This window comes from Dromiciops gliroides, chromosome 3 (genome assembly GCF_019393635.1).
Source record: "Dromiciops gliroides isolate mDroGli1 chromosome 3, mDroGli1.pri, whole genome shotgun sequence".
NCBI lineage: Eukaryota > Metazoa > Chordata > Mammalia > Microbiotheria > Microbiotheriidae > Dromiciops > Dromiciops gliroides.
The window spans coordinates 648,547,801-648,564,011 of record NC_057863.1 but is presented as its reverse complement, the minus strand read 5'-3'; the positions used below and the strand labels follow the sequence as shown (position 1 = coordinate 648,564,011).

General features: G+C 45.4%; 1 protein-coding gene across 1 annotated transcript in view; it reads left to right on the top strand.

Annotated features, from left to right (window-relative positions):
• Positions 1 to 15,806, top strand: part of LOC122748244 (HEPACAM family member 2-like) — a 35,724-nt gene extending 19,918 nt beyond the window's left edge. Inside the window, exons 10-15 of the mRNA XM_043993914.1 lie at positions 4,884 to 5,337; positions 10,397 to 10,529; positions 11,134 to 11,183; positions 12,602 to 12,663; positions 14,524 to 14,565; positions 14,777 to 15,806. Coding sequence (XP_043849849.1) covers positions 4,884 to 5,337; positions 10,397 to 10,529; positions 11,134 to 11,183; positions 12,602 to 12,663; positions 14,524 to 14,565; positions 14,777 to 14,842 — 807 coding nt within the window. The 3' untranslated portion in view covers positions 14,843 to 15,806. The remainder of the gene's footprint in view (positions 1 to 4,883; positions 5,338 to 10,396; positions 10,530 to 11,133; positions 11,184 to 12,601; positions 12,664 to 14,523; positions 14,566 to 14,776) is intronic.
• The last annotated feature ends 405 nt before the right edge of the window (positions 15,807 to 16,211 follow it).

Below are 16,211 nucleotides of genomic sequence, written 5' to 3'. Positions count from 1 at the left end.
GGATCAGTTCATCTCTGTTGTGCCTATTGCTCAGTTATGTCTAAACCTTCCTGAGCCCATGGACCATAGCACAGCAGGCCTTTCTATCCTCCACTATCTCCCAAAGTCTTCCATGACACCATCCATCCATCTCATCCACTGCTCTCCTTTTCTTCCTTTTACCTTCAATGTTTCCCAAAATCAGGGTCTTTCCCAATGAGTCCCATCTTCTCCTTCTGTGGCCAAAGTATTTGAGCTACAGTTTCAGCTTTCAACCTCCCAGGAAATAGCCTGAATTCATTTCTTTAAGTGTTGTCTGATTTGAACTATGTGCTGTCTAAGGGACAGTCACAATTCCTTCTCAGTCCAACAATTCTAAAGTGTCACTTCTGCCATGCTCAGCTTAGAGAGTCCAACTTTCACAGGCATTCATCACTACTCAACAAAAAGGATAGATTTGACTATATGGACATTTGTCCGCCAAGTAATGGTTCTGCATTTTAGTGTGCTGCCCAGATTCGCATGACTTTTCTTTCAAGGAACAAGTGTCTTTTAATTTAATGCCTATAGTCACCATCTCTAATGATCTTGGAGTCCAAGAATATGAAATCTGACATTGCTTCCATTTCTTCTTTCACTCTTTGCCAGGAAGTGATGGGACTAGTTGCCATCATCTAAGTTTTTTTTTCTTTTTAGTTAAGCTTCACAGATCAAACTTTAATTAGGCCCAAAGAGTTACTAACCTATCTATGTACCCTTTGATGCAGCAATGTCACTACTTGCTCTATGTCACAGATGATTGGGGGAACAGGAAAAGCACCTATAGCTTCTAAAATATTTAAAGCAGCTCTCTGTGGTGGTAAACGACTGGAAATTGTAGGGATGATCATGAGTTGGGGAATGGTGGAACAATTTGTAGTTGATGATTGTAATAGAATACTACTGTACCATAAGAAATGATGAACACAATGATCTTAGAAAAACATGAAATGACTTGCATGAAGTATTGAAGAATGAAATGAGCAGAACCAAGAGGACATTGTATACAGTAAGAGCAATATTGTTGTTGTTTTTCTTTTTCTGGGCAATGGGGGTTAAGTGACTTGCCCAGGGTCACACAGCTAGTAAGTCAAGTGTCTGAGGCCGGATTTGAACTCAGGTACTCCTGAATCCAGGGCCGGTGCTTTATCCACTGCACCACCTAGCCGTCCCCAAGAGCAATATTGTTTTAAGAAGGACTTTAAGAGCATAAGTTATTTTGTCTATTATAAATACTCAAATTAAGTATAAAGGGCCTATGAAGAAAGATGCTTGCTGCAACCAGAGAAAGAACTGGTAAACAGAGGTATGTATTCAATAATTTTATGGTTTGTTTGTGTGTATCTGTTCATAATGGTAGCTATTGTTAGAATAGGGTGAGGAGGGAAAAGGTGGGGGAAGGAATTTAGATTGTGGAGTCATTGGATAACTGAACATAATAGCCAGATGTGCATAGTAGATTTGATCTTTCACATACACTCATCTTTTTTTATTGTACTCTGTTAGGAAAATGGCCATTTTATTCCATACATTAAAAAAGAGAGGGAGAGTGTAATGAAGATAAGGATATATGAAGATATTGAAGCCCTTGGGTTCACAGAGCCTGGATCACGAATCCAGCCACAGGGTGGCCTGGATGCCAGCCAACTCCGGCACACATGGCACACACAGCACTGCTGCCTGTCCTTCCTCTCACCCCTGCCAAACCTGACTCCTCTGGCTCCTGGCTGGTTTCTCCCTTTGATTTTAGCTTCTTCCCAAGAGAGGTGCCTATGAATATCAGCTTAAAGAAGGGAAGCTGCCAGGCTGGGACATCATCTCCAAGGTCTTCTTCCTTCATGAAATTCATTCCTTTTATAGGAAACAACTTTCTCATAAACATCCATGAACAGTCTAGCATCTATGGATGAAGGAAGGAGTTGTCACAGACATCCCAGAAGGGAAGGGAACTCTATGAGGGCCTCCTCTCCTCACTGCTTTTATCTCCTTCTCTCCTTCCTGGCTCAGTGTCTTGGCTTCATTAATGAAAAAAGTCCATCCCCAGCCTGCATTTCTTTCTTTCTTTCTTTCTTTTTTGTTTTTGTTTTTTTTTAGTGAGGCAATTGGGGTTAAGTGACTTGCCCAGGGTCACACAGCTAGTAAGTGTCAAGTGTCTGAGGCTAGATTTGAACTCAGGTCCTCTCCTGACTCCAGGGCCAGTGCTCTATCCACTGTGCCACCTAGCTGCCCCCACCAAGCCTGCATTTCTGCATTTCCCTTAATCCCTTTCTGAGGGCTGGGCATCACAGGACCATGGATTTGAAGGTGGAAGGGACTTCTGAGGCAAGCTAATCTGGTAACCCCTCTTTACAGAAGAGGAAACTGAGGCATGAGGATGTATTCCCAAGGTCATGAAGGTATTCAGCACAAAGCAAGAATGGGGGCAGAATAGTGTAATAGGGAGTGGAGAGTGTTGAGAGTCACCTTCTTTAGGCCAGGCACAAATAGTCACTTATTCTGAATCCTCTAGATGTGAGGGTCTGTGACAGTGCCTATGAGTGTACAGACCCAGAAATACTGTTGAAACTGAGGGAAGTGGAAGACTACTGGAAGCACAGAATTGTATCAGTCTTGCTCATCTTCCTAATAAAGAAAATGTAAGGGCATTGACCCTCATTGGAAAAATAGCTCATACCTGCTCCTTTCAGAGATAAAAAAGGAATCTGTGGTTGGAGTCATATATTCTATGGCCCCCACAAGGTGCATCTTTCTTGCGTTGGGAGCTTTACTTACTGTGCTTAAGTGAGGAATGGTCCTTCTCCTGAAGGTGGCTTTTTCTGGACCTTAAGAAAGAACAGACACATAGGAATGACCCTCCCCAGTAGAGTAACAGAGCTGTCTGAGACTGAAGAGATAATTGCAGCAGAGCCAAGAATCATCTCTGTAAGCCCTCAATCTTCTTGGCTTCTCCCAGTGCTCTAGGCTTCTTGACCCTCTCTGAGGCCTTGGGTTTGAAGAAGGATCATCTCTATGTCCCCATCCTCAGATCCTTCACCTCTAGGGTATTTCTTCCATTCATGCTATGCCTGAATCATTACCTTGTCCCAAAGACCTCTTTCCCCCTCACCTGGGTGCCCTTTCTATAACCCACTAAGAGGCTGACAGCTCTTGCTCCATCTCTCTTTGAAATCATTGCCAACCCCCTCTCCCTGTCCTCCTTGCTGCATCTCCATTCTTTCCATCTCTTCCTAGATGTTGACTCTTTTGTTTGGGGGTTGTGGGGCCTGGGAAATGTCTAGGTCCAGTCCCTCTCCCCCCAAAAAGGGGAAGTGAAGACTGTTTCCCATCTTCTTGTCTCCAAAATGAGCCTTCTATCAACTGAATCAGTTAGCTGGGACATTTTGTGTGGAGTAGTACAGCATGATGCCCTCTATCTGCTACCCCATAGGGGAGTCAACTCTAGTAGGCTTAATTCCCAGTATCCTCTTCCTGTTTGACCCTCCTAGAAGGCACAGTAAAACCCTTGAGGGCACTCTCCCCTGGCCTGATAGGAAAGGATATGCTAAGTAGGCTGCATCCTAGAAGCCCAGAATAAGTATCAATGTCCATTGCCTCTGCCCACCATTCTCTGTGCTCAGTCTAGGGTCTAAACAGTCTCTATTCTGGGAGGCAAATAAGGAAGGTCAGGTTGAAATAGAAATCAATAGTAGGTAATGTGGAGTCACCCACATTCCTCTTGGGGACAAAACTAACTTGTCCAGGGACAGTGGGAGGGATCTGTGCAGGGGAGGGGCACCCTGAGAGAGCCAGGAAACCACAGCAGCAGTTGCAAGGAGAAGAAAGAGAAGGAAAGGGGGAGGGAGGAGAAAGTCAGAGGAGGTAGAACAGACACAGCTCTGGGCTGCAGGCAGGGACAGCCTTGGTCTGAAGCCCAGCAGGGACACTTCCAAGGGCTGCTCTTGGGCTCTAGACAAGGAAGAAACATCTCAGGAGGGGAAGGCAGAGATTCCTGGCAAGGACAGAGGTGGTCACACACAGTGGGCAGCACAGACTGATGGACAGCCCCTGGAATAGGCTCCTGATCACAGGTGAGACACCAGCTCTGCTGGAGCCCAGGGCAGGAGAGGGAGCCTGGGGGATTCTGGCCCAGAGACAAGTGAATCAAGACAAGGCCCAGGAGGAAGGAAAGCAGCTCCAGGGGGTCTGTCCAAGACACAGTCTCTGCTGCCCTGGCCAGGGCTGTTTGTGCTGAGTCAGGGGCAGAGGAGAAGTAGCAGCTCAAGGGTATTAGTCCACATCCCTGAGAGTCAGGGCAACATCCAGGTCTGGAGTTGTGCAACCTCTGAATAAGATGCAGCATCTTTACAGTCAGAGGAGACCTGGGTGTGGATCCCAGCTCTGATTGTTACTAGCTTGGGACCTTGTACTGGTCACTTCCCCCTCTTAGCTTATGTTTACCTGGAATACCATTTTCCCCAAGGACTGTTTTGAAGCCAAACTTTCAGCTTCAAAATGTATCCAGGGATTAGTGAGACATGTTGATCTGGATTCAAATGTTGCCTTTGCCATTTCTTATTTCACATCGGGTACAAGTGTTACCTTAATTTGGCCTCAGTTTCCTTAATTTTAAATTGGGTCATTTGGTTCAGGGATCTCTAAGTTTCTGCAGGACTAGGATCTGATTTCTATCCTCAACCACAACATTTTATTGATTCATTTCTCCCTTCAGTGTCTTGCCTTCCACATTGGCATCAAGACCATGAAGGAATAATCAAATGTGTCATGGACCAAACTCTCAGATCCTCTGCAGACACTGATGCACAGGCACATGAATCCCCTTCAAACATCCCCCTCTGAGCCCCCAGCAGACCCTGGGGCGGGCTTAGGAGCCCCTGCACTTACCATTGGGACAGCTCAGTGACGTGGGCCTGTCAGGGGGTCAGAGGGACCCTGCTGATCTCTACCTCCTTCCTCCCCTCTCAGCCTTCACCCTCAGCTGCTGGATCCAGGCATTGTCTGCTCAAGGTGATACTATCACTGTTGTGCCAAGTCCTCCCTATGGGACAGTGGGTGGCAGTGTTATCTTGGACATCTTGGGGTTCTCAAGGGAGGCCGTCAGCTATAGGTGGTACAGAAAGACAGAAGAGAACTCCAACAGGATCGCTACCTACACTGTCTCTTCTGGAGAGCAGACACCAGCAGATATCCGGGAGAAGGTGTTCTCCAATGGCTCCCTGCTCATTCCTGACCTCACCCTCAGTGATACGGACCTCTACATTGTAGCTATTTTTATTTCAAGCACCACCAGACTAATAAGAGGAGCACAATTGACAGTGTATGGTAAGTGTTGCCCTTCCCTTGGGCCAAACCTCATCCCACTGCTCTCCCTCTGACTGGGCTGAGAGTGCTCCCTTAAGTTCCTCACCCAGGGACCAGGAGAATACAGAACAGGACGACCCCCACATAAAGTGGACCAAGAAGGTGAGAACACCCCACACCCAGAGTAGCCTGGTCATGGGTCACAGAGAGCACAGGAGAGCTCAGAGGTCCCAGCTGCTGAGGCCCTGGGCAGTCAGGATGTGGGAGGTAACTTCCTTCTTCCTCCCAGATGTCCCAGGCCACACTGTGAAATTAGGAGGGCCCCTGAGGGCTCAGAATGGCACCTGCCCCCTCAGTTGGGCCTGAAGAAGGTAGCCTGTGCCTGAAGTTCACTTGCCAAATGACATTGAAAATCCATGTGACAGGAGGTGCCTTGTTGGGAGAGGGGACAGTCACTGACCTCCCTTGCCAGCTGGGACCAGTAGAGCTCACATGCAAATTACCTACTCCCCAAAAGCCAGAAGCCTGGCTGCCCAGGTGCCCAGGACCATGTGTATGCCTGTTCAGCATGAGATTTCCAGTGCAGTGAGAGGGACCCCAGAGGGAGGACACCTGTATTAGCTCCATTTTCTAGAGGAAAAGCCAAGACAGAGGGGGCCCAGGCTTCCCTGAAGAACAGACTGGGACAGAGGGGCCCAGCTCCTGCTGAGGTCTCAGCTGGACGAGGAGAAGAATAACACAATATAGGGAGCAAAGGGGTCACTTGGGGCACTAGACAAGAACAACGTTCCCAACCGGGAGAGCTTTCCAAATGGGGAATGGGTTAAGAAGACTTATAATTTATATAGGTCCTAATCCTGGCCAAAGTGCTCTATGGGGCATATTTCACATGATTCTCTCAAAGGCCCTGTGATGTAGGTGCTATGTATTTGTTAAGAGAGAAAATGAAACTGAGAGAGATGACTTGGCCAGAGTCACGCAGCTGGTCAGTGGATGAGGCAGGATTTGTATTCTGGCCTTCCTGAAATCCATGTCCACCATTTCATCCTGTGTCCACCCTATATGCCTCCTACTGTGAGGTTCACCTCAGGAGACAGTGACCTCCTGACTTCTGGGAGTCTTCAAGCAGAGACTAGATGACCATTCGCCAGGGGTGTTTGACTGCAGATCCCTCATCAGGCCTGGGTTAGACAAGGTGACCTTTCATCCCTGGAAGAAAAGAATCCCAGAGGCCTCTGGGGGATTTCTGGGTCTGAGGTTGTGATATCTATGGGGGTGGGTGACAGCCTAGGACACCTAGGGCTTTTTCCCATGGGTGTCATTCTGGAAATCATCTTGGGCATCTGTCTGTGGCCAGATGCTTTCAGTGGCTACAGGGTGAGAGGCAGGAGCCACCATTTGGGGAGGGCCGTGCCAGTCATCCCCAGGGGTCTTTATTTCCCTTGGCTCCTGGGCAGAGGATATTGTGGGAGGAAGGACCAAGAATCATTCTTCTGTTATCCATAAGCATTTATTAGGCACCTACTCTATACAAAGTCACTGGCCTGGGTATGGGATGTAACAAGCCAAAAATATAAATCTCTGCTCTCAGGAAGTACACATTCTACTGAGGAAACATGTAAACGTTTATGTGGAGTGAACATGAGGACAAAAGGGATCAGTTCAAGACTGGAGGTTTCCTGGGTAGAGGGAATCTCTGGGGGACCCAACCCCTCCACTGGTGCAGGTTGCCAACTTGTCTGCAAATCCAGGTCTTGCAGAGTCCTCAGCTTCCTTGTGTAACAAGACATCTTATGTTGTAGGAGAGGAAACACCTAGGGAAAGGAGACAGCACAGAGCAGAGAATTCAAGAGCATTCTGTAAATGGGTATGATCTACCCCTGTGGGCAAGACACAGGCCTAGGCACAGGAGATTCTCTGGTGGATTAGAAACCCCTGGACTTCAACCAGGTTTTCTGCATGCAGCTACTAAATGACCTATTCCTAATCTCTTGCTTTGCAAGGGTAGACTATGGGCTGCTCCAATGAGCAGAGTGGAAGCTGCCACCCAGCAGGTACAGGAGCTGAAGAGGTGGTAGGGATCTTGGGCAACTGCCATATCCTTCCCCAGCCTTGCCCTTGCTCCTTCTCCCCCAGAGGTTGTAAGAGCTAACAGTGTGGGTGAAGGGAGAGACCTCTTAGCTGTGGGCAGAAACCCCCTGAGCAAACCAGCTGCCATCTTTCTTCCCTGGGCACAGGATCCTTTCCTTGAATGTGTACTCCAGTCACTCCCTGCCTCCCCACACAAAAAGGAGTCCAGGTTGATCTGCTGTTAGGCACATCCTCTCCACCCTGGGATATGTGTGGAAATACACTGGGAGGACAGCTGCTTCCCCTTTTTCTCTTGCTAGACTTATCCCACTCTGCCCATAGGTTTTGTGTGGGGCAAAATGAATTCTAGATTGGGATCCTTCCCAAGAGTCTAGTGGAAGAGGAGAGTAGTAGCCCAGCCTTTCCATTCCAGTCCCTGCTTCCCCAAGACCTTTCCAAACAGGCAGGGAATGGTCCCCAGGTTTAGACACCAGTTGATTTTATGTTGACTCAGCCTGACTGCAGCTCCAGCCTCAATTTTCTCATCTGCACAGAGCAAACTTCCAGGCAAAATCACCTCAGTAAAGCTCCATGGGTCCTGTTGGGAAAAAATACTGAATGCCCAGAGACAACAGCATCAAGATACCAGGGAATACAAATCAAGACCAAGGAAGGCCCAGATATCTCTTCCAGAAGTGTACAGAGAATAGTTCCAATAAGAAGGTACCAGTTTAGGAATCAAACTTAGAATATGGAATAAACCAAAAAATCCCTTGAAAAAAACATATTATGAAGACAGAAAAGCCCTGGTTACAAATTAAATGGAAAAGGGCAGCTAGGTGGCGCAGTGGATAGAGCACTGGCCCTGGATTCAGGAAGACCTTAGTTCAAATCTGGCCTCAGACACTTGAGACTAACTAGCTGTGTGACCCTGGGCAAGTCACTTAACCCCAATTGCCCTGCAAAAAAAAAATTAAAAGGAAAAAGTCAATTCAAAATATCTACAAGTAAAGCTTCAAATAAAAATGTAGCTTGTCCAGGATTACAGAGCTAATAAGTGTCTCAGGCTGGATTTGAATTGAGGCCTTCCCGTCTCTGAATCCAGCTGCCTATCCTGTCTACCTTCCTTGCTATGGAGCAAAGACTTAGAAAGAGAATTAACAACTTAATACAAGAGCTTCAGAAATTATCCAAGTAAAAGGCTTCCTGAAAATTAGAATAAACCAATCAGAAGCTAATGAACCCATGAGAAAACAAAAACTATTTTAAAAAGTCAAAATATTGAAAAAATAAGAAAAAAATATGAGATACCTCAAAGGAAGAAGACAAAAAGTAAAAACTTGGCCAGGAAGATGGATTATGGAGAAATCAGGAACAACCAAGAAAAAAAAGTGTTTAGACATTCTTTCAAAAAAATTATGAGAACAAACTGTCTAGAAGTATGAGAACCAGAAGGCAAACGGAAAATAGAAAAAATTCTCCCCCTGAAAAAGAAAATACTAAATGAAAACTCCTAGAAATATCGGAACCCAAATCCAGAGTTTCCATACCAAATTGAAAACAGTATAAAAATCCAAAAGGAAATTGTTCAAGTTCCAAGGACTCACAGGAAAGATCACACACAGTTTAACCACTATAACTATAAACATTTGGGAATGTTGGAATATGATATCAAGGACATTAGAATTTTTAAAAAGTTGGATTTCATGGACCTCTTACATTATTGTACAGGAATAGAGAAGAGCATGCATAGTTCTCAGAAGTGTGTGGCACTTTAAAAAACCTGGCCATGCATCAGGGCATAATATATTCCCAAACAAATCCTAAAAGGAAAAATATTAAATATATCTTATACTGACCATATTGCAACCAAAATTAGATTCAATAAAGTGTCTTTGAAGAAAAGATAGAAACGAATACACCAAATAGACTAATTATAAAGAACTGGTGGGTCAAGTTCTGTTTTGTCATTTCTTCTCTTTTCCAGAATGAGTGAACCCATTTCCATGAGCAAACCTTAGCCCACACTGGAGCAAATGGTGCTCATTATCATCAATGACAATACATAGAGCACATGACATACAAAGATCAAGGACATGGATTGGAATAAAGATTAGAGGCAGAAAAAAAACAACAGAAAGGAGACTGTTGGAAAAAAATCAGATGGATATTGATGAAGGCTTAAGTTTGGTCAGTTGAGTGGGGGGTGTGGCATAAAGGTAAATTTGCAGGATTTAAATCTGGGATGAGATCAATCATCAAGCCTACAATGCATCATTTTATAGATTGGGAAATTGACATCCAGATAAGAGAAGGTACTTGTCCAACATCCCAAAACTAGGAAGAAAGAGGGTCAGGATGCTACTCTAGGTCTCCAGGTTTCAAACCCATAGTTCTCTCACTTTCTGTGCACTGCATTTCAGGCATGGACTGATTTGAAGGTTTTCAAAGATAAAAGTGACATAATCAGGATAGTAGTATATGAGGACAAGTAGATGGGGATACTGGTATGAAGGATGAATCAGAGAGGTAAGAGAACAAAAGCAAGAACAATGGTTGGAAAACTACTGCCAAAATTTGGAAGAGGGAAGGGGGTGTGAAGGGAAAATGAGAGGACAGGGTAGAAAAGAGATATGCTCTCCACTGAGAATCAATGCAATTAACCATAACATTATGGCTATTGATTTGTCAAATGTGAAGTTTGAAAAAGAAAATATAAAAGATATTTTCAGATTTGAGCCTAGATGGCTGAGAGGTTGATTCTGCCATCTGCTTAAATAGAGAATGGTAAGGAGGAAATCATGAGGTCAGAGATTGTATGTAGACTTTCATGTGTTTGCCCAATATTCAGGTGTCCCCAGTTATTTGTCAGATATGCTGCAAGGGGACCTTGCCACAGCATTTCTAGAGTATATAAGGAATGTCAGTCTCTATGCACAAGTGACAGGCACTTCATGTCAGAGAACCCTGAAAATCACTCACGGTTCTTGTTCTCTTCTTGTCCACACAGACACATCCCCAGGAAAATGTGATGACTCCTCACTCTCTGGAGGGGCCATTGCTGGCATTGTGATTGGAGTCCTAGCTGGACAGGCTCTCATCCAGACCCTCCTCTATTTCCTGCTCTTCAAAAAGACTGGAAGGTAAAATGTGGTTCCTGTGGTTGTCCTTCCTCCTAGTCCATCTCCCTAAACAGGGGAGAGGTTCCAGCAAGATCTTCTGCACCCTCTACCCTCTTCTAAACCCAGTCCACCTCCCTTTCCCAAAGTCCTCCTTTTCAGCAATAATTGCCTTGGGTGATCTCCTCTGGACTTTCACTCTCCCCCATCCCTCACCTTTGATTGCCTCTTAGTAACAGCTGTTCACTTCTCCACTGGTTAAATAACTAGAACTACCATTTCTCTCAGACCCAAACCAAGGAAATGCAAGTCCAAGAAGGTACAGAGGGAATGGAGTGTGGGAGACACATCGAGAAAAAAGAGAGTTTGCTACTCACAACCTAGTGAGAAACCAAGTGGAGGAAGAGGCCATGGAGGCAGATCCAGACTCCATGAACAAGTGGAGTAGTAGACTAATAGTACCTATTGGTGAAGAAACTAACAGTGAGGAGGTTGTATTTAGGGTTAAGGCATGAATCCTGAGGGTATGCAAACACAAGCCTTGATTCTACTCCAATCATCCCTTCTGGCTTGGGGAACTCTATTACTTTGATTGGGAATCAGTCCCACATGTATCTTCTTTCTTCAGGGCCAGCAAACACCACCTTTCTGTGGAGCACCATTCAGCATACAAACGTGGTGAGTAAAAGCACCAACCAATGAAACTAGCCCTTAATGGTGGTCTTCAGAGATTGGACTCCAACCACCATCTTCTTTCTTTATTTTAAGGAGAACCTAGGTGCTGTCTTTCTAAGGATGGGCAACTCCCTTTGATTTTCTTTGCTAGGAATGTGACTCTGAAAATCCTCCTCCATTCAATTCATTTTAAACAGTATTTATTAAAACATGTACTCACCAGGCAATGTCACAGGCCCCAAAATTTAGAAGAGTAAGAGCTAAATTACTATTTGTGCAGGGCCTGGGGATGGAGACTCTCAACACTCTCCACTCCCTTTTCTGCTCCTCTGCTCACATTCTGACTCTGTACTTAGCATCAGTGTGTTCCTGGGCAATATGCTTATGCCACAATTCCCTCCTTAGTGTAGGGCTGGAGCAGCTGCCTCAATGGTCCCTTCCACCTCTATAGCTAGGCTCCAAAGCAAGATGGCTTTCAACACAGCATCAGAAACATTGTGCATTTTTCCCATCCCCCACGGGCTGCCAATCCCACAGGAGTCCTCCCCAAATGGCCTATCTGCTGAGGATGAGCCTCCCTATACTCAGGGACAGAAGCCCTTCCAGAATGGAGGAATCTCACAGAGTGGCCCTACCAATGGCATAGCTTTCAGCACCTCTGGGTCACCTCCTGGCCTTGATCAGTCACCAGAGCCAGGGGTTGTGATTAAAAGGATACCTTCCTCTCCCTCATTGAGCCTCTGTTCTCTCCAGCAAGGCAGCTTCAGAGATGAGTGGGGATGACAACATAGGGCCCAGGAAGAGCCAGACTCTAGAAGGTCAGGTCTTAGAACCAAAGACCTTGAAATCTGATCAGATCTGACAATGCACATCATATCACGACATCTTAAAGCCACAGAACCCCAGAACCCTATATGACAAAGACCCGGGGGTTTCTTCACTGGGCATTTTCTCTGCCTATTCCCAATACCTGGAACACCCTCCTTCCTCTTCACCTCCTGGATTCCTGGCTTCCTTTGCGTTCTAGCAAATGTTTTCCCCTCAAGAAACCTTTCCAGATTCCACTTAACTCTGGTGCCTTCCCTTTATTGATTACCTCTCTGATTTATCCTGTCTAGATCTTTTTTGTACACAGTGTGCAAGTGATCTCATCCTTTAGACTATAATCTCCTTGAAGGCAGGGATTGTCTTCTGCTTTTCCTCATATGCCCAAAGCTTAGCACAGTGTCTGCCACATAATAGGCACTAAATGCAGGCTTATTGACTGAATCTGTGGGAAGGTGGGAGGAAGAAATTCTCCTGTGTCCTCTTCATCTGTTTGCTGAGTGAGTAGGGGAGGGAAGGAGGAGGAGTCAGTCCGACCTGGAATTCAGGCTCAAGATACACCAAGGAATTTTCTGTCTGAGTTTCTCTCTCTCCAGGAGAGGATGCCAACATGTATGAACATAGTGTTTACCCAGAAAGCTCAGCTCTGCCTGCCCAGGTAAGGACAGAAGGTCTCTTTCTATCACTTCCAGGACTTTGTGGTGTCTGTCAGAGAAGGGGACCCTTTGTGCAGATCTGGAATCCTGACCCTCCTGCCTAGTTCAGCTCAAGGGCCAGCCCCAACACTCTGGTCATCCTTCTGTATATGTTTTGTATCTGATTGTCTGCTTACAAATAGCCTCATCTCCAAAGAGTACGACCTCTATGAATTCAAGACCTTCTCATCTTCTCTGTTCATCCCATGAATAAAGGCATGAAGGAGGAAAAGTCACTCATGAAGTGAATGATTCATATTCAGATCATATTCAGTGCTTACTGTGTGACAATCACTCTGCTAAGTGAAGAATTTACCAATACATGTCAAAGTGCTGATTATCCTCAGGGAGATTAGGTTCAAATTCAGGGAAATTCCAAATGTGCCGTTTGAATTATAGGGGGGAAGCCTGTCCGTGTTCTATGTTATTGGGGAAGTTAGCTGGGGTTACTAATATATTGGTACTTAGAAATTAGAGGCTATTGCACCAGTTTCTGCAGCAAATGTTTATCAAATCATATTAATTGTTAGAAAAGAGTTGACCACATTTAACACAAGCTGAAAACCCCCAGCATCAGACAGAGACAGAGACAGAGACAGAGAAAGACAGTACATGGCTCCAAAGTAGAGTTCAGAGGTCCTACATTACTGAGAGAGAGAGAGAGAGAGAGAGAGAGAGAGAGAGAGAGAGAGAGAGAGAGAGAGAGAGAGAGAGAGAGAGAGAGAGAGAGAACGAGAACCCATAGCTGGTTCACCCAGGGTTCCCAGGTGGAAGAGAGGGTAAGTTTCTTGGGGACCAGATGAGAGGCAGCTCTTTCACACTACTCAGAGCAAAGTGGCTAGCATCATTCAATACCATTGGTTGACGGGACCTGAGGGTGGTTCATATCAAAATGAGGGGTACTGTGCTAAGAACAGGGTAGAGTAAAAGACAGACCCTCTGTAGGGAAAAGTGTTTCAGATAGGTGTGGTTTCTATTGCCTCTACTGAGTAAGTCTGATGTCTAATGCACCTTTGGGGCTGGCTCTGAGAAACCAGCCAGAGTTCCTGAGTGGGGGTAGGGTCACTGGGTCTCCCCAAAATCACATTATTAGTCATCATTTCCTCTCACACATAGGGAGAAATGGTGCCCAGATAGGGACATTTTGCTTTGGGAAACTACAGGGCTGGCAAAGGAAATCAAAAGTCACGGGATAGTTGTTGATGGTTCTAGAACTTGAAAGCAGGAGGGAAGGGAACAGTAGGGTGAGCAACTCCAAGTTGGAAGTTCCAGGAGTAAAAGGGTCAAGTCCTGGTGGATTTGTTTTGTGGATCAATCATGGCAGCTGGTGACAAGCAGTCTGGGAAGGAAGTGACTTATGGTTACAGATCAAGGCTTGGGTGGTGGGTACCTGAAGAGTCAATCACCACTCAGGACAGAGAGATTCTTATAGCAGGAGTTCCAGGCAGGAATAGAATAAATCTTTCCAGGATATATGGCACAATGTCTGGCACATAGTAGGTGCAAAGTTCTCAGTGAATGGATGCAATGAGGGATGGGCTACCTAGGACAGGGTGTCCTGCTCCACACTGGGAGTCTCCAAGAAAGGCTAGATGACTCCTTATCACATGAGCTGTAGAGGACATTAGTGGTAGAATTTGTCACACTAGATGTTCTTGTAAGTCTCTTCTAACTCAGAGGATAAACAACTATGAGATCTCTAAGGCCGTTGCTGATTGTCACATGTCACAAGGGTCCTTCTACAATAAGCATTCTCTGTCATAAATTCCTTTCCATCTCTGTCTTTTGGAGGCTCTTACTAGCTCTTGTTTCCCCTTCCACAGGTCATGGGCTCCTCCCCTGCTCCTTCTGAGAGCCCCTATCAGGTATGTGTATAAGGGGAGACCAGACCTCAATCAGGGACCAAGGCAAATGTAAAAATATTGGTGGAGGATGAATTTCTTATTTTTCATGAGAGAGTCAACAGGAACCAGGTCAGGATGGAGGGAAGTAGGGATAGGGTCTGAAGAGGGAAGAGTCCCCCTAGTGCCAGCCTCTATTCTGGATGCCAGTGACATTTCTTCTGTCTATCAACAGGAATTGGATATCAACACAGCACATGTTTATTACAAGATTGATCCCTTGAAGAACCCTCAAGCGTAAGGAAGAGAAGAAAGTCCCTAGGGATGTTGGGACAGCCTTTCTGTTTCCCTTCATAAAGGAGGGTTCAGAGGCATCTCTCAGGGGAGAAAGCTGAGACATCTGGATCAATGCAAAGATCCAGCTGGGGGGGGGAACAAAAAGGCTGTATTGGGGAAGAGGGAATACTTGCAGGGCTCCAGGGACACCCAGATCTCTCAGACAAAATTAAGAGGAATGAAAGAAGCTAGAGCTCAGTGTGCCTGGGCTGCTTAGAAGCCAAAGCACCTTGTGGAATATTTGGGTCCATAATCTGTTGCTCCCCAAGTGCTTCAATATTTTGGATCTTCCATATTTTTCTGCCTTCCTTATCCATGTAAAAGACCATTTAGAAACTTCCATGTTTATTCCTACTGAACTAAGCTGTAGATGACCCATCCTATCAGAATGGTCCTAAGATGTTGAGATTCTCAGAGTCAAAATCTTCTCTCCTGAGGTTTCATGAAACCAGGAATGTTTGGTTCTAGACAACATGATCTCAAATATGGACAAGATCATCGGGGTCCACCAGAGGCAGAAGAGGCTGATGGCAGTGGAAACCCCAACAATGTATGAAGAAAACATTCCCAGAAGGCCAATGGTGACTACAGGGAGCAGGGCCAGTCATGGCAGAAAGAAAGGCCAGGAATGGGCTCTGATGAAAGGGAACCTTGGAGTCCAGTAGTGAGCCCTCCTCATGGAGTACTTCACTAAGGAAAGAAGGGACTTTCAGGGTCAGGAGCTGAGTGGCAGCCCTTAGCTACAGAGATCCTCAACACAGGAACCTCACCACCATTTTGTTTGTACCCAGTCCTTTCAGGGAAGCTTTATTTATCAGAGAATTCACCTCATATTTTTGTTTTTAGAGGGGATGTTTTGTACCAATTGTTTTTACTATTTCTTATCAGTAAATGCCTTTGTTATCTTTCTGTCTGGTTACTAAGGGGGAGCACAATGGTAGGAGCTCATGAGAAATAGTGCCAAAAACCCTTTACAGCTGTGAGAAAATAGTCATAAGCTTCCATCTGGGGCCCTAAAAGTCAGCAGTGAGAGAAGGAGTTGGGTGAGGTTCTACAGTAACAGGTGGGTGTACCAAGGGGAGCAAGGACAAAAGAAAGAGCTGTGAGTACATGAATGTTTATAACAACAGCTGTTATTGCAGCAAAGAACTGGAAAAAAAATTGCATCCCTCCAGTGGGACAAGGATTAATGAACTGTGATGTATGAAGATCATGGAATTTTGTTGTGTCATAAGAAATGTTAATTTGATGGATTCAGAGAAATATGGAGGGAATTATATCAAGTGATCCAGTGAAGAGAGAACAGGGAGACCAATTCCTAGAGTAAAAAGAAT